Consider the following 25155-nt stretch of genomic DNA (forward strand, 5'->3'; position numbering starts at 1 on the left):
GTGACATGTAAAAATAATCGAAATCGACCAATATTACTGTAGAGTCAATAGTTGTTGGGGCCGCTAAGATGAATAGTAACACTCCCAATGCCGCTCAACTCCAAGTTCCTCACCTATCGTGATAGGGGCTGAGAGGGGGTGACATTTTAATGTCATAAATAGAATTTAGAAAAATGACCTACATTAGTGTTGAGTCCATACTTTTCGGAGTCGCTAAGCTAATTGGTGACATTCACGATGACATTTACCTGTAAATACAATTATAGTGGAACCACGAGCAAAACAACCTGCGTAGACCAGCTACTCCTGTGGGCGGTACTCCCGCGAGTAGAGGAGGGGGAGAGTGGACCATGTTTCCTTATGGCCCGAAGTGGAGGGAAGAAGGGAAAGCTGCGCAGGGACATTTCGTCCCAAGGTTTTTTCCCTTGTGGTCGATCTATAGTTACATTGGCATCCCTAGGGTTGGGGATGGGAAGGGGGTGGACCGATATTAGTGTGGAATCCATAGTTTTCGGGGTGTCTAAGATGAATAGGAACACTCCCAATCACCTATCGGAATGGGGGGTGAGAAGGGGTGTAAAATAAAATGTCAAAGATGACCTCGAATAGTGTCGAATCCATAGTTTTCGGAGTCTCTAAGCTAATTGTTGACATCACGATGACCAAACTTGTTAAACATACGACTTACAATCTGGAAAGAAATACTGCGGGGGTATGACACTTCTGGTACCCCTAGGGGTGGGAGTTGGAAGGGGGTGAAATGCAAAAATAATCGAAAACGACCGACATTAGTATGGAATCCATAGTTTTCGGGGTCGCTAAGATGAATAGTGACACTCCCAATGCAGTTCAACTCCAAGTTAATTTTACACTATTGTTAGAATTCATTATATTCCTGTCATTACGCTCCCACCCCAAAGTACCAATTTCTTAGAAGCTGGGTGAATCCCAGACCCGTTCCATGCAGAGACATCGTTGAAAATTTCCCCCTGAAATCACCCACTCGGTAATCGCACCTGAGTCTCCCGCGTGGCAGTCGGACGTCCAACCGACTGGTCATGGAGCCTCCCCGGTTGAGCAATGGTTGCGTCGTCGACTTGTAATCAAGGGGTCCCGGGTTCGATACTCAGTGGAGGCACATAGAGGTTTGTAGCCCACTTTAAACTGTAGTTCCAGTCCCGATTAGACTCACTGTGTATAAAGTGAACCTAAAACACATGTAGGTATTAATTGAATGGATGCAGTGTTGTTCAAGGTCCAGGAAACCCATAAATTTTAATGGGTTCTATTGGGTTTTGCAACAGGACCGGAACCTTCTTTTTTTTTTTTGCACAATTTAAATTCGGTCCAAGTTGCGTATTGTTTCATTGAAACAAGGTTCCTGGACCGTATTTAAATTCCTTTGGAAAAAAATGTTCCTGGACCGTATTAAAATTGATATGGAAAAAAGTTCCTGGACCGAATTGAACTATTTTAAACTTAAAACCCATTTACGCTTACTGATTTTCTCTCCTGGACCGGAATTGAATTTATTTAAAATTCCTGAACCTTTAACAACCATGAATGGATTTCAAAATGTATTTGTTTACATTAACTTTGTTCTTACCGTGAAACACTTATTTTTCAAATTTCTTTCCCACCCTTCGTGCTTCACGTGCTCACTCAACACCACAGCACACGGGGTAAGATTCTAATGTCTCCCCCTTTCTCAGGAATATCTTACCTGCTTCCCCCTCACCGGGTGGTTGCTAACAGCAATGCTGGCCCTCTTATTGTATAACGACCGCGCTAGGGTAGTTGATGTGTCCTCAATCTGAAAAATAATAGACTTCATGTAAATCGTTGTAAGAAAGCATCAACATTTTTTAGAATCGACGAGCTGTACCTTTGCGGGTGAACACTGAATAAGTCCGCTGCGCAGTAGCAAGGGGAGGTGCAACAGACTGCCATAGTCCTTAGCATTTTTCGTAACATTTATGCCATGGTCAAAATTCTACCGTGTAAAGTGAGAAATGGTATGGCATTTCAGATGCCATGGCATATTTCATGGCATTTCTCAAGGATAGGCTCGGTCAGTAGCATTTTTCGTAGCGTAACCAATCAGAAGCGACCTTTAGGTCACGAGTGTAATGGCGGCCGCGTGAGATGTAAACAACGTATCACTTCACATTTTTAAAAGCCGATAACTATTCAACCGAGAGGAATAACGTTTTGTATAAAACGGTATTAGGTACAAAACAATGGCGCTGCATAAATACATACCCAGGTGGTTATAATTAAAGTGACGGTGTTCAGAGTGGTACAGCACGGACTGTAATGAGAGTAGCAGTCTGAAACTTCGTAGATATGCTAATGAAGCAATGCGCTCGCGAATTATGAAAAAAAAATAGTTCCAATTCTCGCCACCAGGGTAAAAAACGGCGCTGTAAGCAGTCAAAACGTGGAATTTTCCATAACTCTGACGTCAAAGTCGGTGAAATTGCCTAACCATTGTGTGAGCTCCCTGGTTGTTGTTGGTGACGCTTGTTGCTTTTTCCTTTAGTAATGTTCATGTAATTCGAATAGTGAAATTGTAGCGATATTTTATTACAAGGAGTATTGTTTTCTGCGATTTATAGTGTTTTTCCTGTAACTATACCAAGTTTTGACTGCTTACAGCGCCATTTTTTACCCTGGTGGCGAGAATTGGAACTATTTTTTTTTCATAATTCGCGAGCGCATTGCTTCATTATCATATCTACGAAGTTTCAGACTGCTACTCTCATTACAGCCCGTCCTGTACCACTCTGAACACCGTCACTTTAATTATAACCACCTGATACTTTATTGCACACGTATGGAAGAATATTTTAGTTGTTTCAATTGTAAACACCGTGCAGTCAGCATAGATGGTGTAGATGTTATATTATACATTGTAATCGGCTTTAGTTTGCAAGAACTGTGTATCAATTAAACTGCGAGTAGGTGCGAGTGGGAGTAGCAAAGATCATGCAAAGATACAGCTCGTCAACTCCAAATAAATCAAAAGAAAGATCTTGGGACATTAAAATCTGTTACAAGTGGAATTCACTTTGACTTAATAGATTAATACTCCGAAAGATGTCAGTAGCGTCTCATGTTTTGGAACATGCAAAAATTTCGATTGATCTTGCGATTTTCAATGCACTGAAAATACAGTTAGTTCATGGTTCATTCACACTCATAGCCGGGTAAAGCTCAAAATTATTACAATTTGTTTTTCCATTTCTAGTTTATTCTTTGTCCTTTTTAAATATGGGGCTCATCTTTGCTTTAACCCCAGTATAAATAAAACTTATTTTGCCAAATTTAACGGAAGGGTTGCCAGTTGCACCGTACCTTTCGGGCAACCCCCAACTTGTATAAGTGAAACGAATGCTTACAATTCCCTGCGTCGGAGGGATAATGAGATAAGTTGATATATGGTTGTCCCGGAGATAAGGGTCTTTTCTATCTCCGTCGCTTCTCTCCACCTGATATTGTCCAGAAAGAAGTTTTAGAGTCTGGTTTGTGACGTGGACTCGCCTGAAAGAAAGAAAAATGAAAAACGTGAGTGACATCTCGGGTGGACGTTCAAGGTTTGGGCTCAGTGGCGTACCCATGAGAGAGTTAGTATAGGGGTCATGTTTTTCTAAAGCAAAAGTTTTGAAAATATGGTAATATGTAGAAATGACTACTAAAAAGCCATACAGCTTGAAATGGGCATGCGCCCCTTTATGAAAAGCCTGGGTACGCCACTGTGCGTTCTGTCAGAAAAATAAACAAACTCAAACAAGTCCTGGTCGTAAACATATCGCCTACCGTAGAGGTGCCTAAAGTTTTTTTATAAGCAGGGCCAGTAAGTACTTTAGTAACGTGGTCCATATAATATTGAAGACAATGGTATTCAAAATTCAGTTTTACCTACCTATTGAAATATGTTACTGTTGTAAACAAAAGCTTGGTTTGATTACTTTATTTAAGGTAGCATTTCTGCCACTTTTGACTAATTGTGACGATTATAAACATAGTAAAGTGGTAGAATATAATTATGTAGGGATGGTTGTTGCAAAGTTTTTGGAAAAGTACGTATGTTTCAAGCCTATTTTAAGCACACAAATAGACGCATCGGGACTGGACCTGCTGTTTCCTGTAGGACAAGAAGCACTGAACAAATGTTCAGGTTGGGATTTGGACCTGACGTCGTAGCGCTGTGCTAACCACTCCGCCACGAAAGTGTGCCCTAGTCGAGACCTATTCATGGCCTAGGTTCTAGCTGTTCTAGATCTATTGCAAGAAAATAGAGTAAGTACTCCTATAGTTTATGTTCATAGCATTTGATCAAAAATTAGCCATACTGTGCATAAAGTGGACTTAAAACACCAAATCAATTAATGAATCAATCATTTGATCAGAAATATTTCACGTGTGAACAACTGCTTGATTCAGCTGATATTGTAGAAACGCACAAGGATATGTGTATATAGAGAATGACGTAATCGTACCCTGGTCTACCCGTTTGCTCCATCCTATTGGCGATGTCAACGTCACGTGACCAAATGTCGAACTGCCATTTGCAGACTCCAAGTAGGCCGCTCAGGATCTTGCCGGAATGGACTCCAATTCTCATGTCTATGTTGACGTTTTTGGCGCTCCTGTAAGTGGAATAAGTCCATTAGTTTGGTTGCAGAACGTGAAATCATGACTAACCTGGAAGTGAGGTACACGCAAGGTTTAAATTCTCATTTTGTATCCAAAGGTTGCACTATGTAAATTCCAAGACCCGAGGACATTATAATACAGAAGTCGTCAACATGGCTTCGGCTTGAAACTGTCGTTATGACTTGAAGTTACGACAAAGAGATGAATGTGGTTTTCTTTTAAAGAGAAATAATGCAGAACATTTTTTCCCCCACAAAAATAAAATGTATTATAATAAAAATGTTTAACACAAGGGCGTTGGTAGTAGACTCGAGACTTTATACGTATTTTGAAAAGTGGAAATAAAGAGAACTGTCATTTCTCGTAGAAACTTAAGCATGGTTAGGCCTATTAGTATTGCCTATTACGTATTGTTTATAAACACACACACACACACACACACACACCATCCACACACACACACCATCACACACATCGTACTTTCACAGCACGTATGTCGAACATTTTTTCCCGAAAAGCCCTCGAAACTTGCATCTTCTATCCCGCATGTATGCAGCCACGTAGTACAGACGGTTGCCACTGTCAATTATTTTTTTCTGTCCGAAAAGTATTAAAATCGATAGTGCAGTATGTAAACGTTGTAATCCAACGTGCCATTTCTGTAGTCGTTAGTATCTCTTCGCTCTAGTAACCCCCAGAAATACACCATGTTAACGAAAATTCCCATTTCGAGCACTTGGGAGAAGAAAATAGAAAGGAGAAATACTCAATGAATTAGAGGGAAGAAAGAGAAATAGCATGATTAATAAAGAGAGAAAAACAAAAGAAGTACGTGGGACGAAAGAATATCCAACGCTTACCTTAATGCCTGATAAGCAAATAGAATTGAATCGCTTACCTCACTTGTCTGATGATGTTTATCATGTCAAGTCCAAGCTCTACGCAGTTTTTGGCATGGAAAGGATTCGGCTGAGGCACACCACAAACGCAGTAGTAGCAGTCGCCGAGAAATTTGATCCGCAAGACTCCATGAACCTGAAAGAAAATATTCGAGTCTTTCTAAACGTTTTATTTGTCCAAATGTGTGTCCTCAGTTTATCAGCTCCGCGATTGCATTGCATTTGAACCTAAGGCTCTACTATACTGAAAGAATGACTTTAAAAGTCACCCCTCCTCTTTTGGGTGCGCCCAGGTAGGATCAAGGGTGTGACTTGCACCTGTCTTCAAAAAAGGAAAATTGCCTACTTATTCTTCGCTTTTCCATTTTATTTGTATCTGTTGTGTTTCTTCTTTGCCACGTTTTATTTTACTAGTCCATATTTTCCCTTCCCGTCAATCTATCTCACCTTACTGTATATTCTCTCTCTCTCACCCCACTCTTTATGGATCACCTGATATTTCTCTTCCTTCTCTCTTTGTTTTTCTTCAATATTCCTTTCCCCCTTCCCCTCTGTGTCTTTGTGTGTTGAGAACCTCCCCGATGGCGCAGTTGTAGCGTCGTCGTCTTGTAATCAAGATGTCCCGGGTTCGATACCCGGTGGAGGCACATAGCGGTTCGGATCCCACTTTAAACTGTAGGTACAGTCCCGATTAGCCTTACTGTGCATAAAGTGGACTTAAAACATCAAATCAATCAACAATCTTTGTGTGTCGTGCATGGACGTCAGCAGAATTTTTTCCAGGTAGGGGCAAGGAAGGTATTTTTTTCCAGGGGGGGCAAACAAGGTTAATTTTCTCTAAAAATAGTGTTTGTTCCCTAAAAAAACTTTGCTTAAATTTGAATTTATGATTTCATGCAATAATTAACACATATTATTGTGGCTAAAATGAAATTATATGTGTGAAATACATGATTTTTGGTTGAATTCCATTTTCCAGGGGGGGCCACGGCCTCCCCTTGCCCCCTTGCCCCCCTTCCGGACGCCCATGGTGTCGTGCCTTTTCCTCTTTCTTTTTCTTTCTTTCCACAGACTTTTCTCTCTCTCTCTCTCTCTCTACTACGTAGTATTACGCTATTCTCTTTCTTCTCTCGGACTGATTTAATATTTTTCTTTCATTCATTTTCTCTCCTATTCTCTCTTTCTCTCTGTTATTTCTACATTTCCTTTCGTTTTCTATTTTCTCTCCTATTATTTTTCAATTCTCTATCTTTCCTTTATCTTTTACTTCTTCCATTTCTCTTCCTTTGCTCAATTTTATGACATTTTTTCATGTTTCTCTCTCTCTCTTAAAACATTTATTTCCTCTGATGACAATCAAACATGACCTCTATTCCACTATAAGACAAAACTTTGACGACCCTTGTAAAATTTTCAGTGGATGCACTGAATATATATTTCAATTCACACACTGAAAAAAACAGTAAGGAATCTTATAAACACATTTCAGGAATTAACAAAGTTACGAACAGAAAACTGATCTCTGTATGGTATGCGACTGAAGGTCGTTTTCTCATTATAAAGTAAGTAAAATATTACCTCTGAAGCTTCGTCGAATCTTCCAAAGAGTTCGTTGAGGGTTTCGACCAGTTTGTTCACAGGAAGGCTCACAGTTAGCTTCGAGAAGTTGACTACGTCCGCGTATAGGATGCTCACGATGTTGTGTTTCTCCACGTAGAGTTCACTGTAAAAGTAATGGGAGACTGTAATAGTAACATATGATGGGTATTGAGATTATGGATGTTTTTAACTCTTAAGGCAAGGAACTAGAATCGGTCGGCAAGGCACAGGATAGTCTTCAGTTGCAATGGATAGAGCTCATTAGGTTTCACAGGCCGTTCAAGGAAAGTAGCTGATCGTTGCGACGAACGTCAACAATCTGTTTTCATTCTCGGGGAGGCATTCCAGCCGTTCCGCTCATATGTCTATCTGAACCGAAGTTTATCGAACCAAACCGAACCGGGTGCTCGTAGGATACTTCAAATTTGATTTCTTCCATTCAACTGGGCAATACCGGTATATACTGTGTCGAAACCGTGCCTTGCCGACCGTTCGTAATTCGTAAATTTCCTTCTTTAGGCTCCGATGGGCGAAAGGGAGAAAAACATACTCTTTCCCCAAATTCATGATTGATTGATTTGGCGTATTTTACTTCTCTTTTCTGCCACTTTGGGCTAATCGCGAAGATGAGGATGAGTGATGATATGATGGAATTGATGAACGAACACACACAAACACCCATGTCGAGATTCGAACCCTGGCGTCGTTTCGCGCTGTGCTTACTACTCCGACACGGTGGCCCGCTGTCTCCCAATTCAAGAAAGAGGCAGAGTGTATCTCTGCCCTCCATAATGAACTCTTCTCAGATAACTAAAAATACTGTAAATTTTCGTCTCAGGTGACGTTCCTTTTCTTCCCACTCTCTCCAGATATATCAAAGTGAACAAAACAGACGGTTTCACGGGAGCTCTAACAGAGGTCACTTGTACTCTTACCTATGGTTTTTTGGTAACTGTTGGAACTATGATGCCCGATTCGTTTACGGGACTGGTTCTCGCAGACACTTCCTCGTGCTGACGCTTCATCCGCAGTTGTGGCCTACGGATGAACGAAAGCAAGTCTTCCGCGCAAGAAGCGACTCGAGAGACTTGCTTTCTCTCCTTCTGTACCGTTAAGTGCTCCCCAGACTGTAGGGCTAGAAGGTTTTCTGGTACATTTCCCACCACTATATAGCCTGTGGTCTGCTGGAGAACCTTGGTAGCTATCACGTGATACCTTCCACCCACTGACGGTGCTTCGTTGTCTGCCAGCCAGAGCTCGCCGTTCCCTTTGCGAGGGGAATTTGAACATTTTGTTGTCGCATTCATAGGGGAAGGGAAGACAACACACACACGGTGAGCAGGTATTTCAGATGATTGGAAAACGAATTTGCTCTCCAAGGTCTTGAATAGCTCCTTCATATAATTTGCTTACCCTTTCGCTTAACTCGTGATGTGTTCTCCAAACATACGTTTGCCAACAACAGACCAAAGACTACCGACCACTCGGTGGCAGCAAATGTTCAAGAACAATCCTCTTGGCCTACAAATCAAATGTCGTTTAGCACAAGAAAAGTCTCATTGACATTGGTGAGATTTACCTGAAAGGTTTTTTTCTTGGCGGTCTCCCACCTTGCAGTTTGAGGTCCTGGAAGATCTTCCTGATGCCTGCCTTCACCTGCGTGGCAATGTGCTTCGGTAGGATGCTCAACATCAACCTCTCCTGCAAAATGAAAAGGTCAAATAGAAATGTATTCTTCATGTTTTTCAAAGGGTGATTCAGGCAATGTCGTTCTGAAAGAAGGGTTCTGGGGGTTCAACCCATCCAGAAATATCCTTGAAGTACTAGTGTAGTACTAAAATAAAAAAAGAAGAAATAACTTTTTCCCCTTTGTTTCGTAATATTTAAACTATAAATGTCTTCATTTGTTGCCTATAGATGGAGCAGAATTCTTATTGAAACACCAAAGTTCACACCCATTAAAAAAAAGATCATAACTTTAAGAGCTATCATGCAAAGAAAGTAAGAAGAAATGACTTTTCCTCGCATATTATGGAGAAAATGTCTTCGCATGCTTTTAAAGTTATTGCAAATTACTACATGAAGCGGCCCCGGCGCCCACCCAGCGTCGAATAACATGGGTACCTGGGGGAAACCCTGGGGGGTAAAGGCGGTCAGGGGCGTGATGCTGATCACATCACCCCCACTCACGACCGGATCAAGAAAGTGTGGGGCGTTACCCCCACACCCCCTATACGCCTTCATGGCGTGGTGCTAAGCACAGGGGAGCACTTTACTTTTTTACTACATGAATTTGGAATTGCAAACTAGAGACGGATATGCTGTATATTTAGTATCTTGATTTTCAGTGAAATGTAGTAAGAGCCTCATGACCACGATAAGCACTAAAACGTAGGCTTGCCGACTGTACATAATATTTTTTTTCTCTTCAGATTTAAAAACAATATTCATCATCTCAATACCCATAATATGCTATCAGTACAGTCTGTCGTTACTCTTCCAGTGTACTCTATCTAACTCGTCCTTCATTTTCCCCAACTTCCATTTCTTCTATTATCCAATGTTTCTCTGTCTTATTCTTCATTTTCCATCTTTCCTTCCCACTCTATCTTCCTATGCTTCTTTAATTCTTTCTTCACTTGCCACTTTTCCTTACACCTCTTTCTTCCTATATTGCTCTCTCTCTTCCTTTATTTTCCATCTTTCCTTCTCTCTCTTTCTATATGTCTCTAGCTTTTCTTATTTCTCCATGTTTCCTTCCCTATCTTTCCTTCATTCTTTGTTTATATGCATCTCAAGCCATTCCTTCCCTTTTCGTTTTTCCTTCCCATCACTCCCCTTCTTCTTTTCCCTGCCATAAATTATTCTGAACAGTTCTCGTGTAGACCATTTCTCCGTGGACTTAACCCACTTTCACCCATCCGATGGCGACGCCTTTTACATCCTTCTATGTCTATTTCCATTTGCATTACCTCTTGGTCCTTTTCATAGTTGAGCGTGAGCGTGGATTCCAAGCAGGCCCTTCTGTCCAGGAACGTCCTCCGGATGACGATTTCGTTGATGAACTGTAGGTAGAGGCCCAGGGCGTTGATGCAGGCCAGGTAAATGCCGTCTGCGATCAGCTGGAACACAGCAAAACAAGAAATCAGATGATGCACAGCATCAAGTAAAGATAAGAAACGCACTAGACTTCATTGTAGGCAATCTAAACAAAGCTCTAAGCATTTCCGGTAGGCATTTGAGAATCCCCTTGAGAGCCAACGGCTGATTCTGGTCACTATCAACTCCCACGGCCTCTGTTTTGTCTTCCTCAACCGGAACCCGCTACTTTGAAAGTACCTAAAAGGGGCTATTACAAGCAGTGACACGTCCTTATTTATTTATTTATTTTTTTACTTCTTCTTTTGGATGGCGAAGTTAAGGCACAAGCCTTTTCTTACACTTAACCATCTCTACTTCACATTTTACAAATTTAGTTGAAATATCTAACAGTTTGCGAAATATAAAACATCAAAATACAAAAAAACAAAAACACAAAAGGATAAAAAACACAAAAAGAAAGAAGAAAAAAACACAAAAAATAAAAAAGACAAGACACCAAAATACACATGCTGTAAGAAACGTAAAAAATGCATGTACAGCATGAACACACACATAACAAAAATATTTAAAATACAGAAAAATTGGTCTGTGTTTGTCCTACAAATTTAGATCAAGAAAGGTTTCATTTTATTATCTTTCCTTGTTTTCAGTACTGGTAAGTTGCCTCCAGAAGATGCTTTCTTAATTTTGATTTGAAATTGCCGAGAGAAGAAGAGTTTCTTATGCCATTGGGGAGGTCGTTCCACGCTCTGGTGGCAGTGACCGTGAAGGAATTTGCGTAAAACGCTGTCTTGTGGGAGGGGATGGTGAGCAGGGAGTTGTTTCGTGAACGGGTAGCAAAGGTGTGTGCTGCGCTTAGGGGTTGAAATCGTGAAAATAGATAGGGGGGGTTCTCTTGAATGCACTATTTTGTAGAGCGCTGTAAGAGCGTGGAAGCGACGGCGTGTTGAAAGTTCGAACCAGCCTAGGTCTTTGAAACCCGGGGTAAGGTGGTCAAAATATTTGATGTTATAAATAAAACGTACACATGCATTTTGTATTCGCTGTAGACGTCTTGCTAGTTCACCGTTGAGGTCAACATACGTCAAGTCGCAGTAGTCTATTTGCGACAAAACTAGCGATTCCACAAGTGTTTTCTTTACCTCTTGTGGTAAGATGTTTTTTAGGCGGTACAGTGAGTCTTTACGTTCCACTTGATTTGATTTTGTTGATTAGCATCGCTCATCTGCCACATTTGGCTAATCGCGACGATGATGATATGATGAAATTGATGAAGGAACACTCACAAAGAACATCCGTGCCGGGATTCGAACTCGGGACCCCTGGCATCGTAGCGTGCTGTCCTAACCACTCCGTCGGTTAGCGAGCGCGCCTCTACTTCAAGACAATGCAGACCATGTAACTGTAAACAACGTGGCAACAAGCGTAAGATTAAGAACGGACCATTGGTGGTTCAAGACTGGATGGCTTCAAAGATTTGAGTGGGCCACAACTTCAAAGAAAATGTATTTTGATGTTCACATTACCCTTACGTAATCCAAGCAAGGAATACAAAATTTAAATATTGAAAAGTAAAAAAAAAAAAAAATACAAATTCAAATGTTACATTGAAGATGTGTTACTTTTTAGGTTCAGACCTCTATGGTCAAGAGACTAGTAAAGTGGGCTTCGAGACCAGAGATCCAGGATTCGTATCTTTTGGATTCACTTTCATTTTATTTCTTTGATGATTTTTTCTAATTACATTTCGACAATGGGCTGTGTCCGTTTTACGGTGAGCTCATGGCATACTCTGCCACCCCCTCCTCCCCCCTTGGCACCGCCCCTCTAATGGATGATGAAGGATTAGAATAGAATCATGCTGCGTTTGTTGAAGAAGTGTGAGAAGAACCTTGCACTCCTCTTTACAATAACTGACAATATTCTATGAAGTGTCGAACAGAATATATTAAATATTCTCCTGATTAACCGAAAAATGTACTACTTTTGTCTCAAGATTGCGACGAGTTGATAGTCGACAGTTTCTCCTTTTCCCAACAGATGGTGCTTCGAAGAAAATGCAATATTTTTTTGTTGTAAATAGTGAAATAGATGCACAATAAATGTTCAGAATTATTTACAGCAGAACAAGAGACGAAGAACTGAAAGAAATAAAAAGAGATAGTGATAAGTAGACAGAAAACCCAAAAAAGGGCATAGCATCAGAGGAAGAACGAAAGTAATGGTTAACCAGAAACAGAAAGATTAAATAATAGCATGAGATAGATACATATAGACACACAGAATGGAAGAAAGGGAAAGAATATCCCAGTAGCCATTATCACCGAAACAAAATACATCTGTAAATATTCCTTCCACGTTTAGAAACCGCCCTATAAAAAATAGAAAGTCATCTGTCCTAAGTCTAATCCAGGACGTTTTACTGTTTGTTCGTCTATTTCATCCTCATCGTCGCGATTAACCCGGAGAGAGGTAGATTTTGTTCGTGGATTTTTGTTATTTTACGTCACATCTATTCCACTTTTCACTAGTTCCGACGATGATTGGACGATACTGATGAAGAGTCGCTCTCTATGCTGAGGCTAGGTCTCGAACCAAGCACCTTCTATAGGGTGGTCATAATTTAATGTGCTTGAGAAGCGATTTAAGCTATGGAAAATAACACAGGATGTTATTATTTGAATCCATAGTCTCAGTTTCTAAATCTAATATTGAGGAAACAAGAAGCTGTTCGGTAGGGTCTGAAGGAAAATTTCCGAACATTGTACTTCATACTCACCCTGTCGCGTCTGTCGTTTATCTTTTTCTTCCTGTAAGTGATAAACCCGAGGATGACCATCTCGCACAAGCTGGTGGTGACCCCTAGGATGACCGCCTGGTACTTCTTGGGGAAGGGGAGGAACATGTAACACGCCAGCACGATGTAGACGATGTAGAAGGGCCTCAGGGGGTGGCCCCCCTCGCTGTCCCTGGCGTAGTAGTAGAGGGGGATCCCGACGTCCACGCAGATGAGTCCCAGGACCACGAGGCAGGAGAGGAGGACCAGGACGCTGGGGTAGTCCCTCAGGAGCTTCTCGTTGCAGGCCAGAACCAGCAGAGGCCACGAGACGATTACCATCAGCGAGTAGGCGAAGACGTCGGGAACCACCACGTTCATGTCTTTCTGGAAGCACAAGGAGGCAGTCAGGCATCAGAAGGAATGATGGAATACTGATCAGTGGCGTAGCGTTATAGTACGCCCGTACGCCCGGTGTTCCCAGATTTAAAATTTCAAAAATGCTTAAATGCTGTGATTATAAAGTAAAACGTGACTAATTTCATATATGTTTGACAGTCATGGCATTATAATAACTATTTTTCGGGATCTGCTTGCAACGCTCCACTCTCAACACTCGTTCTAGCACCTCTTTTCAATGCCTTTCCCGGCCGGACGCCTAGCAGGTTCGGCGTACAGGACTCTATATTCCTTGCTGCCTTTATGGAGGGAAAGCTTCCATTTCTACAGCAAGCACGTAAATGCTCTCTCTTACGCCAGCGTACGGAGAAGAGAGGTCTACCGTGATTGGTTCATGTGACCCTTTATGCCTTCTGAAGCAGACGACAGCGGTAGAATTCCTACCCGGTTCTTCGCTCTTCGCGCTCATGCAACTCGTGCTGTGTGATGCTACAATACGCAATATTGACTGACGTAACTTTACCAATCTCAAATATACTGCTTCTTAATGGCCACTGCATTGTATAATTTATCGCACGAACAGCGATGTGCATTAGAAACTAAAAGATCAACACAGTTTTTGTCAAATAAGTTGGTGAAGTCCTCGTGGTAGAAATTCAGCCTGTGGCTGCTCTACCAATTAACCCGCAAAACTATTAATTTTTTATTGTATTTTTTCGTTATTATCAAACTACTTAATATTGTGTCAATGGAAATGTTTAGCATTCATTTGAAAACTCTTAACATCGAATGGTCTCTGGAGAAAATTATTTTAAAATGTTTATCAGCATTCTCAAGATGTAATAAACAGTGGTCTGAATTACTAATCGGCACTGTTACGTCAGTAGAGTGTACGATATTTGGATCATCCACTCTGCTTTTCACAGTGCGCCAAGACGACAGAGGTCCCTGGTTCGAATCCCGGCGTGAGCACGGGTGTTCTTTGTCAGTGTCCCTTCATCAATATCATCACTCATATTCATATTCGCAATTAACCAAAAGTGGTAGAAAAGCGAAGTAAAATAAACCAAATCAATCAGTAGTTGGATCGCCCACAACAATGACGTCTACTGTTGTGCAGAGGCGCTTGTGATTCAGGTAGGTTTTTAATGACTTGCGTCATGCAGAAAGATATAAAAAAGGTATAGAACACCAGAGTTCAAAACATCTGTGGCATAGTGAGGCATCTAATTTTCTAGCTAAAACATGCAATGATGATGTTTTATTGAAAACCCAGCTTACTTCAGGCAAATAATACCTGTGGCGACTAATACCATAAGTAAATTATTAAGCAAGAAAGGGCCGACCCTTTCTTCGGACTTGGCGTTCCCACCCGAAATGTCCATGCTACGCCACTGATACTGATACAAATACAATTAACTTAATGAGAAATTGATATACAGGCCGACCATAATTGAGGAATGGAAATTTGATATACAGGATGACCACAATTAACTTAATGGGAAATTGATATACAGGGCGACCATAATTAAGGAATGGAAATTTGATATACAGGGTGACCACAATTAACTTAATGGGAAATTTATATACAGGGCGACCATAATTGAAGGTCTACGGGAGTAAAACATGATGACATTTTGGTCGTTATTGAGTTACAAAGTAAAAGAGCCAGCAATCCACTTTTGCGTGCAGCGGTCTGTCATGTAATTTGCATTGGACTCATTCAAGCCTTGTGAAATTGGTAAACGCAACACGATAACAATTTATCTTCATTATAGCTTCTAATAACCTTTCTGCTTAAGAAATTGAATAGTTAGCAAAATATCACTTACCATGTTTTACTCACGAGTCCTTCCTTCAATTAACTTAATGGGAAATTGATATACAGGGCGACCGTAATTAAGTTAGAAATTCTAGTATACACAGGGTGACCACGTTCAGATTTATACATTTGAACTTGCCATAATGTGGATAGATTGGTATCTTGACTTGCAGAAAACAGATGCTTGGAATGTTTCTTAGTGACTTATTGAATTTTTAACATTTCATCCACTGCTTGCTGTTACACACCTAAACAACTGTAATGTGGAACGTTCACAGAAAATAAAATGATTTGTTTAAATTAACAAAACAAGTTTGGTTAAGCTTTTTGGTAACAGTAAATAAAAAAATTGGTTAATTTTGACCAAAAGTTTTGGTAACTCTGAAATAATTTGGTTCTGGTGAAGAATCATTTGTTCGTCGCTTATTTAAAGAAATATTTTTTTTACTGGAAAATATTTTTTGGTTATTCCAAACAAACTTTTTTTATATATGTGTTTTAATATACCCCACATTCACAATCTGGGCCATTTGTAGAAGCGATGTAATAATCACGCTCCGATCCATTAAGGGGCATTCACGCTTGGAATCGAACCCGGGTCTCCCACGTGGCAGCCAGACACCCTACCGACTGGACCACCGCGACTCAAACTTTATGTTACATACTTTACATATGAATACACCGTTATTTTTCGACACGTGATTTCCCAAATTCTCCAATTTTGGAGTTTTCTGTAATAAATTCGTCCATTAAGTCAAATGTAGTTCACATGCCTAGAAATCTAAAAGAGAGATAATTAGTGATTACTATTCATTTTTCAAATAATATCTTCGATTGTGCCAGCCATATCGTTGAACAAAGCACCTTTACGTAAATAATCTTCGTCTTTCTAATCAGTTACAGACCTACTTCAAGTTAAGGATAAGTGATCGGGAATAATGGATACACAATCACCACTTAATGTGATACGACACATAAAGAGGTTACGCTCGGCTCGGTGACCCAGCGCGTTAAGCTATCGAAGATCCCGGGTTCGAATTCCGTCGTGAGCATGGGTGCGTGCGTGTCCTTCCATCAATGTCATCTCATTGTCACTCATCCTCATTGCCACGATTAGCAGAAACGACGTAAAAAGACAATAAAACCAGATAAAGTTATCATAATCGTTTTTAAAGTGTGCTTCTGGAGACTTGAATTCTTGTTTGGCTTTATAGTTGAAATTTAAAATTCGGGATGGGGAAACCATGATCAGCCGTAATATCTACAGAGCGCGCGTTTAATTGACTGCAGTGATTTAATAAAAATTAGTCAATCTCTCTCTCTCTGTCTATATATATATATACGTATAAATGTCTTATGTGTATTCTTCTTTCTACTCGCTTTCCGGGTTTCTCTAGCTCCCCCCCCACTCTCTCTCTCTCTCTCTCTCTCTCTGTCAGTTACACTTCTCTGTTCTCTCGAATTCTCCTTCATTTTCTCTTTCACCTCTCTCTCTCTCTCTCTCTCTCTCTCTCTCTCTCTCTCATTGTTTTCCTTAGTTCCTTCTGTTTTGGTTTCCTTCTCTTTCCTCCATCTTATCCCTTTGCTTTCCGTTGTTTCTCTCTCCCTCCATCATTCCTTTCTTGCTTCTGTCTCCAAGTCTCTTCCCAATATTTACCATCTTCTTCTCGCTTTTTCCTTTTTCCCTTCCCTCCTTCTTCTTTTCCAGATTAAAAAAATGAACTATCGTTCTTCCAAAAAAGAAATAAAAAGCATAATTGATGAAACAGATGCAGGACATCCCTAAACTTTCCATTGGTTCAAAAGCTTAGCTCATTCTCGCTCAATTTGGCAACACTGACGTAAGGCATGTACAAAACATGAAGATCTTAAGCAACCTGTACCTGGCTACCACCTGGCCACACGTTTACGAGCTTATTTCCTGGAAGAAAACATTAGGGAAAGTGTCTTCAATTTGTACAGCATTGTCCCTGATGACACAATATGTTTGGCCTTAACATTTCGTTCAACAATGGCAAAGCATGACATATCTGTTAGAGAAGTGCCGCTGTTGCCTTCACAAAGACTCTGATTCAATGGTCGCACGCTTGTTTGCTTTCCTTAGGTCAGAACGGCTGCAGACCGCCATGTTAGCACCTCACAATGTTTCCAACTGTACACACCATAATGCAAAACGCATCAGATTTTCTAGAAGTGGTGTGAACATATCAGTGAATTTCTTAGCGAGGTTCTATCACAACAAAGGCACGAAATTCAAACCTTGTCTAGCCTAGAAATCATATTAAATCTGTTACTACGAATATTCTACAATCGGTTTCCTATGTTATGTCAATGTGTCGGCTCGGTGGCTGGACGTGTTATTTGATCGATTTTCGATCTCATCACTCGACCTCGTGTTTTAGGTTTTTAACCTATTTTTTTCCTTTACAGGTATGTTTGGTTTGGTTTGATTTGGTGTTTTAAGTCCACTTTGTGCACAGTAAGGCTAATCGGGACTGGACGTACAGTTTAAAGTGGGATCCGAACCACTATGTGCCTCCACCGGGTATCGAACCCGCGACCCCTTGATTACAAGGCAACGACGCTACCACTGCGCCATCGGTGAGGCCCTACAGGCAAGAATAATAAGTTATGTCAGCGTTTCGTTGAAAAACGCAACAACTGATGAAGCTTTGTTGTGCCTAAAAACCTATTTTGCTTGATAGAACCTATTTTAGGTTTATGCGCTTTTTTTTTAGGTCTTTATATATTTTTTAAGGTTTTACAAGATTTTTATGTCACACAGAGGCATTTGCTTTGTTTTGTCACGAAACAATTCAATCACGAACGTATTTGAAACGTACTCTTTGTCGATTCCATCCATCAAGTCCATTGTGATTTTTCAAAGCTCTAAACAAAGCAAAATGTCTGGTGCCACTGTTACCTGTACAATCCAAAGTGCAAACTTCTGATATGTGGGATGTTTACTTTCACGTCACTTCGGTGGCATTCACGCTTTGCAAAATAACATTTCAGCATTGAAGTTTGCACCACTGACTATATTTTTGTTGAAAGATTATTTTCAGCATATACCATAAGATGATCCTCACAGATAAAATTGAGGAGTTTGACTGTGGATAACAAAATTATTGTTGTCTAACTATACGGCGAATAGTGGATTATAATAGCAAATTTCCAATGGCAAGTTCTGCCATCGCCATAGGGTTAGGCAACACACATAACGATATGCAAGATAGTGCGTATTTCAGGATATAGGTGTCCCATTTTCATTGCCAGTGGCTATACCTAATCAGTATTTTTGAGGAATTGTGAACTTTTTAAAGTTTTTTTGAACCTACTTCAGGATTTCTCCAGCCTAACTTAAGGTTTTAGAACCTATTTTAAGGTTTTTAGAACCTATTTTAGGATTTTTAGAGCCTATTTTAGGAACGTAAAAGTACACTTTTTAGAACTTAATAATCCGAGGTCTACTCATCACCAAAATTTCCGGGATCAAATCTCGGCGTGGGCATGGTTTTTCTTGTGAGTGTCTCTTCATCAATTTCATCTAATCAGCTCTCATCCTCATCGTCGCGATTAGCCAAAGGTGTAAGAAATAGGGACCCCTTAAGATACAATATACAAAAAAAATACAATGCCCATACCAGCGGGTCGCGGCTCAATACCGGTGGAGATACATTGCACAATGATTCGGACACCACTTTAAACTGTAGGTCCAGTCCCGATTAGTCCATCTAAGAAGTAAACAAACTATTACAAGCTTTTTTGAAACTGTACTGACTTTATTTCAATTCAAATATTACATAATTATCTTCTTTCATTTTCATGGTTTGTATTTTCCTCTATTTGTTGCGTCTCCCCTGTATTTTCCATTCCCTTATCTTTTTATCTTCCTTTCTGTTTTCTTTCTACACTTAAGCAACCTCTCTCCATTTCTCACCCATTTCTTCATAGTTTTTTCCTATCTCTCTTACAGTGGCGGGTTAATGACCTCTCATGCAGGCGGATAAATCTCTTTTAGCTGTCGCCCTCTAGGTTTGTTATTGTTAACTTTTTCCACATCAAATCACCCAGAGGAATTTCAGAATGACACCCACCGATTCAGATTTTAATGAACCGTGGTGCACTTGTTAATACTAGCAAGGTATGAACACATGCAAAAATTTTCTTCCGTAGACCTCACAGTTACTGAGAAATAGGACGCTAAAGTTTCTGTTCAGAATTTTGCCCGGATTGGTCATTGCTAAGGCCGTTGTTACCTTTATGGAACTTTCAGCCCGAACCGACATGCATAATTTGGAAACCTACCGTCATAAATAAATGCAACTTTTCATACCAGAGCGACATTAAAAGCTGCACGTATCGCTCAGACTAGCCCGTTTTCTCAATATCGTGCATCGTGTCGCCCCGGTCTGTTGGTTGCGCACTCTCAGTTTTCTTTTCTTTTCGCAGATTTTAAGGCCCCGTGTAGCTTAGCTTGTCGGTTGTCACTTCGGTGTGAAGGAGAATGCACGCCAAAGCGACAGGCGTCACGTGTCGCTTGAGGATTTCACCAATAGAACGCAGACTTGTGCCGCTACCGTGTGAAACGTTGCTCATTGGCTCGTTCCCAAGCGCCATGTGTCGCGTATCATGTGTCGCTTCGGTCTGAAATCTCCGGTTTTCAAATTATCCTCTATCCGTTACGGGTGCAACGGACAATCCGAATGTCAGGATAATATGGATATCTGGATATCATAATATCCGATATCAGGATATTTGATATCCGGATAGAAAATTATCCGATATCATTCCACAGGAGCGTATATTCCAGGCTATATGCGAAGCCTGAAACCTAGAAAGTAAAATACGGAAGAGAAATCTCTTAGAAACTGTGTGAATTAAGCTGATTTGAAAAAGAAGATAATGGTGATTCTGAAGTTGGCAACCTGAATTCTTAGGAGTTGGCAACCTGAATTCTTAGGAGTTGGCAACCTGAATTCTTAGGAGTTGGCAACCTTAATTCTTAGGAGTTGGCAACCTTAATTCTTAGGAGTTGGCAATCTGAATTCTTAGGAGTTGGCAACTTGAATTCTTAGAAGTTGGCAACCTGATTACCGTTGGGATGGCAACGTGGCTTCCTTGAAGACGTCAAGAATTAGTCTAGTCTTCTCCCTTCCTCCAGAGCTTAGGATTAGGTGTCATGGTGAGATAGTCCAAGTCTTAGACTCAGCATACGCCACTGTCCGGCCATCCCTATTTCTAACCCAAAACATTGTTAACTCGTATACATGACGTCACACACACATTTTTTTGCGAGTGTTCTCGACTTACTTTAAACCAAGGTGGACTGGTTTAAATCAGGTTGATTTAAATCGCAATTCAAAAAATCACTGATTTAAATTACTTTTAAAGAAATAATTTCTAGAGTAATGTAGGCCTACATAAGGATTTTGTAGATATCAGAATCACTTTTGGTGAAAGCACATTAATCTCGTAATCATTGAATGGTGTTTATTATGCTTTAAGAATGGAAAAGAAAGGAAACAATATGTGCTGATGGGGTGAATGAAGCATATATGAAAGGATATGTAATCTGTAAACACACTTAAATTTCTCATGATTGAAAATTCAATAATTTTTATAGGCAAAAATACCAAACTTTTGTGTAGAATAATACACAAAATACTAATCATGCAAAATTCAGTTACAAAGACATTAGAAATATTTTAAGTTACAATACAATTCTATAGTATATCCAAAATGTTTTATTTTCACTGGAAGAAAAGTTACTGAAATTATTATAGTTTCGTTAAGACACTCAACAAACATTTCCTTAGCAGGTTCATATGTATAGTATCAGAAACAGAAAAATGTATATTTACATGTAATTTTTTATTTGCTTTAATCAAGCTGTTCAAATATTTTACAGGGCCGTTGACCAGTAATAGCCTTTCTCTAAAAAAGCATATATCTCTACGTATGGCGCCAAAAAATCATCCAAGCAATGTTAAGAGTGTTTTTTAATCGATTAAATCCAAAAATTCTCATTTGGATTTTAAAAAAATCGTCAAAATCAAAAATTGATTTTCTTTTTTAAAAAAATATACTCGTAAATCATGATTCTTCTCCACCCTGCTCTAAACTGAAGATATTCACTTCACACTTACCCAATTGAAGCCTAGTAGAACGCCAATATGGAACAGACAGAGGCAAATCAGCAGCATAAGGAACACGGAGAAGTACGCATGATGCAGTCGCTTCTGGTATTGCGTGTAGAGGTCCTCTAACCCCTTTATCCGGAACTGGGTCTGCAAAGACAGGAAAAACAATTGACTACGCACGCATTGAAAAATTTCGTTAACGGTCACTCTTATCCAGAGGCGTGGCGTGCATGTAGCCGGTTTTACCGCAGGTAACAGCAAAATGTAAAGAATTAAAAAGTTGTTTCAACAAAATGACAACCTTGTTACATACGTTAATGAACACCGTTGCCGTCGAGTAGATATTGCCTTAGACATTTTTTCTGCAGCCGATAGAAGCGAAGAGGGAGGCCGTTCCGCTACCCTGAAGAGGCAACAAGGGAGAAGAGGGCGCCAATGCAAGGAAAGAGCGGGGAAGGGCTATGGGGTTATTCATATGTCTGTTAAGGGGCTCTGTTGCCGTTCATACCTACTGGATCAGCCAGTGTTGTCACATCGGATTGGCAGAAAAGAGCTAAATCCCACCTAAAATAGGAATACCATTTCTGTGAAGCAACTGGAGGTAGACTGCAAAACCAAGGAGATTGAACTACAACTGAGACCAGTTAGGTAATAGACGAAAATATAGTTCCTTGGTGTGATTTGTGATTTGGACAAACCTTGCTCCAAAATACTAAGTTGGCAACAACAGTAGTACGTACAGTTGGGCTTCCCTTCCACAAAGGAGCGAAGGTCTGTCGTCTGCTCAGTTCTCACCACACAAACGTCAAACTGACCCGAGAAAAGTGTGTATCTTCCTCTTCGTACCTCATTGCAAAGAAACAGAGACAGATGAAGAATTGACAAGGGTCTACCACTATTCATTGGATTTTCGTGGTAACTGTTTCATGAGTGGTAGTTCTTTCTAGGAGTGTTTGTGGCTAAATCACCGAGGGGCGGGGGTGTGATAACGTATAGCAGGCATAATTGTCGTACATGATAGCCGGCAACACTTTTGAAAAAGTCAGGCCACGCCACTGCTCTTATCAATACCGGTATTTCGGTAAAATATTGGTGAAAAACTTGAATGTTTAAATTAGCAAATACCCCATTGTATAGATAGGCTTTTCTGAACAAGGGAGAACTATTTTTACAGCAGACAGTCTTTATGTTTATTCATTCAAAAGCAAACATTACAGACATGACATACATGCTGGATCATCAATGTTTAGTATCTTTGTACATGCACAATATAAAATTATACTTATAATGCTTATAATACAGGGTGAGCCTAAATGAAATAGACACTTTCAAAGTTTTACAGAAAGAAGACTTTTAAAAACCCTTCTCTGTGTTCGGCGTAATATTACGCCCTTGGTCACTTATTAGGCCCGCGAACATCTCTGACTGAAGTAACCTGTGTTGAACGGAATAATACGTCTTTTGTTGGTGAAATATATGTTTTGCTATTGAAGAAACAACGACCTTTTATTTAGTCACGATTTTCAGAGCCTGTCAAAGAAGAAGAAGAAGAAGAAAAAGAAGAAGAAGAAGAAGAAAAAGAAGAAGAAGAAGTTCAGAGGAAAGTAAACTGTTTTTGTGTTATGCTGACAAAGTGCGGCGATTAGGGGGGCGAGAGGGGGCAGTTGCCCCCCAACTTTTTGTCACTTTTGCCCCCACACTATGCTAAATATTATCTACAAAGGGAAATATATTGTCTTTGCTCCCCCAGTTTTGGCACCTTGCCCCCCGGTTTTGGAACCCAATCGCCGCCACTGTCTAATAGTATTGTCAAACAGGATTGCAAAATATTTTTTCCCCTCATTGAAGATATTGCAATGAAACTTGGCGGACACATTACGTATAGGCCATAGTATTTTTCAAGGTAGATTATAATCGGGTACCTATATCCAGGGCCTGTCGAGAGGGCCCCAAAGTTACCAAAATGAATTTTTCGGAGGAAAATTTCCCGAATTATCCCCGATTTCCCCTTCTTCATACTTGATGTACACATGTGCGTGGTACCATTTGAAAGACTGTTCCATTCTGAAGAGATAGACGTATGAACCATGATACTCGGATGAATTGTGCTGAAGCAGTAGCTACTTAAAAATATTACTACGAAAACTCAGAAAAAAATACACAAAGCGGGAAAGCTCTGTGTCAGAAAATTTTTGTCAGAAAATTACACGGGCAAGGGGTAGAGCTAAAATACTTACATGGTTTGAAGAGTACGTCCTGAGTTTACATTGGTAAGTTTCAAGTGTTCTATGTGTGACCCTTTTATAACACTACAGATATCAATGCTATAGTCCAGTTCACCTCAAACACTACTTTTTTCTCTCGGACAGACAACAAGTCTCCTTAAATGTCTTGCTCCAATCATAGATTGACTGCCTTGTGGGTAGTTGTTTACCATAGCGTGTTCTAAAACGAAGCTTCAGGGTAGTAACAGAATTTGTTTTTGAAAATTCAATAACGCAGAAAGCCTTCTCCACCTGGCTAGCGGCCATACTGCTCGACTTACGTCAAGCATGCTCACGTGATGCTGACGTCACGAAGGCAAACGAAAATCGGAGGTCGCAAACTTGAAGACTTTCTCTATACAACAGTACTAATTGCTTTCTGATGTAACAAACAAATTTCAATTCATAAAGCGTTTAAACTGACTATTTCTTTTAGGCTAACCCTGTACCTTCTTTAATTGATTCAGTCAGACTTAAGAGAGAGCAACAGAAAATTACAGTTTGTGACTTATTTTCCTTTTCCCGAACACCCTATAGATATTACACTAATACCGTGGTATATTTATAGTTTATACATATGTACTCGGATCCTAAATTTCAGCATCCAAAACTCGAAAAAAGGTGCGCCTTGGTTTCTAAGAAATACGATATATAAACATATATGTATTGTATATTCTATACATACATGATATTTTGTGTGTATTTGAGTACATGTATGGGTTGTATTGATTGATTGAGTTTGTTTTTAAGTTCACTTTATGCACAGAAAGTCTAATCGGGACTGTACCTACATTTCAAAATTGTCGCTTCGATGTGAACTCTTCCTTAAAGGGAGATTTCTCACAAAGATCTCCCATAGGCCTTTATAACAAACTTTGAAACACTAATGAATGGAAAGGGTACACGAACTATTGTGAACTTTCTTCCCCCCTACCTCTTCACTCACTCTCGATTTCCTATCTCCCCTTTCAAGCTCGATCTTTCTTTCTACCCCTATTTTTCTGTCTCTCTCTCTCTTTCTCTCTCGCGCGCACACATACGCACATTCCATTCTTCTTGCTCGTCACATGTGGTAAAATACATGATATAAGGCAGACACGTTTGGCGTCTGAATATGACGCTAAATTTTCTGAACGGCAAACACAGCAAGAGAAATAAACTATGAGGTGGAAACTACGGGAAGCCAGACAGTATGTCAGCAGGAGTTACGAAAATAGAGCACAAAAGGTCAATGGAAAACGAGGAGATGAGGACGACGCTGCGTTCTTCGTTCCCTCTTCGAAACTTTTTCGTCACTCAGTGTCTATATTTCCTTCCTTTTCTATTCTGTCCAGTCTCAAACATGGGTCTTAGCTTTTCCTAAATTTTATTGTTTCTCTCTTGTATTCCTCTTTCTCTCTCTCTCTTCCTTTCTATCTCTCTTTGTTCCTATCTCTCCCTTTCTTCCTATTTCTCTTTTTCTCTGCTTCTTCCTATATCTCTCCTTCCCTTT

At 40.2% G+C, this 25155-nt stretch overlaps 1 protein-coding gene across 2 annotated transcripts in view; it reads right to left on the reverse strand.

Annotated features, from left to right (window-relative positions):
* ACXD (Adenylyl cyclase X D) overlaps positions 1-25155 on the reverse strand; it is a 152409-nt gene that overhangs the window by 74997 nt on the left and 52257 nt on the right. Inside the window, exons 3-11 of one of the 2 annotated variants that reach the window (XM_083122382.1) lie at positions 21406-21546; positions 13039-13422; positions 10130-10279; positions 8737-8858; positions 7137-7281; positions 5558-5694; positions 4503-4652; positions 3402-3543; positions 1724-1813 (exon numbers count right to left, since the gene is read on the reverse strand). In XM_083122382.1, the coding sequence (XP_082978508.1) occupies positions 1724-1813; positions 3402-3543; positions 4503-4652; positions 5558-5694; positions 7137-7281; positions 8737-8858; positions 10130-10279; positions 13039-13422; positions 21406-21546 (1461 nt within the window). The remainder of the gene's footprint in view (positions 1-1723; positions 1814-3401; positions 3544-4502; positions 4653-5557; positions 5695-7136; positions 7282-8736; positions 8859-10129; positions 10280-13038; positions 13423-21405; positions 21547-25155) is intronic. The other variant, XM_083122383.1, reaches the window with a different exon arrangement.

This window comes from Lepisma saccharinum, chromosome 5, assembly GCF_977018435.1.
Source record: "Lepisma saccharinum chromosome 5, izLepSacc3.1, whole genome shotgun sequence".
NCBI classification, from domain to species: domain Eukaryota; kingdom Metazoa; phylum Arthropoda; class Insecta; order Zygentoma; family Lepismatidae; genus Lepisma; species Lepisma saccharinum.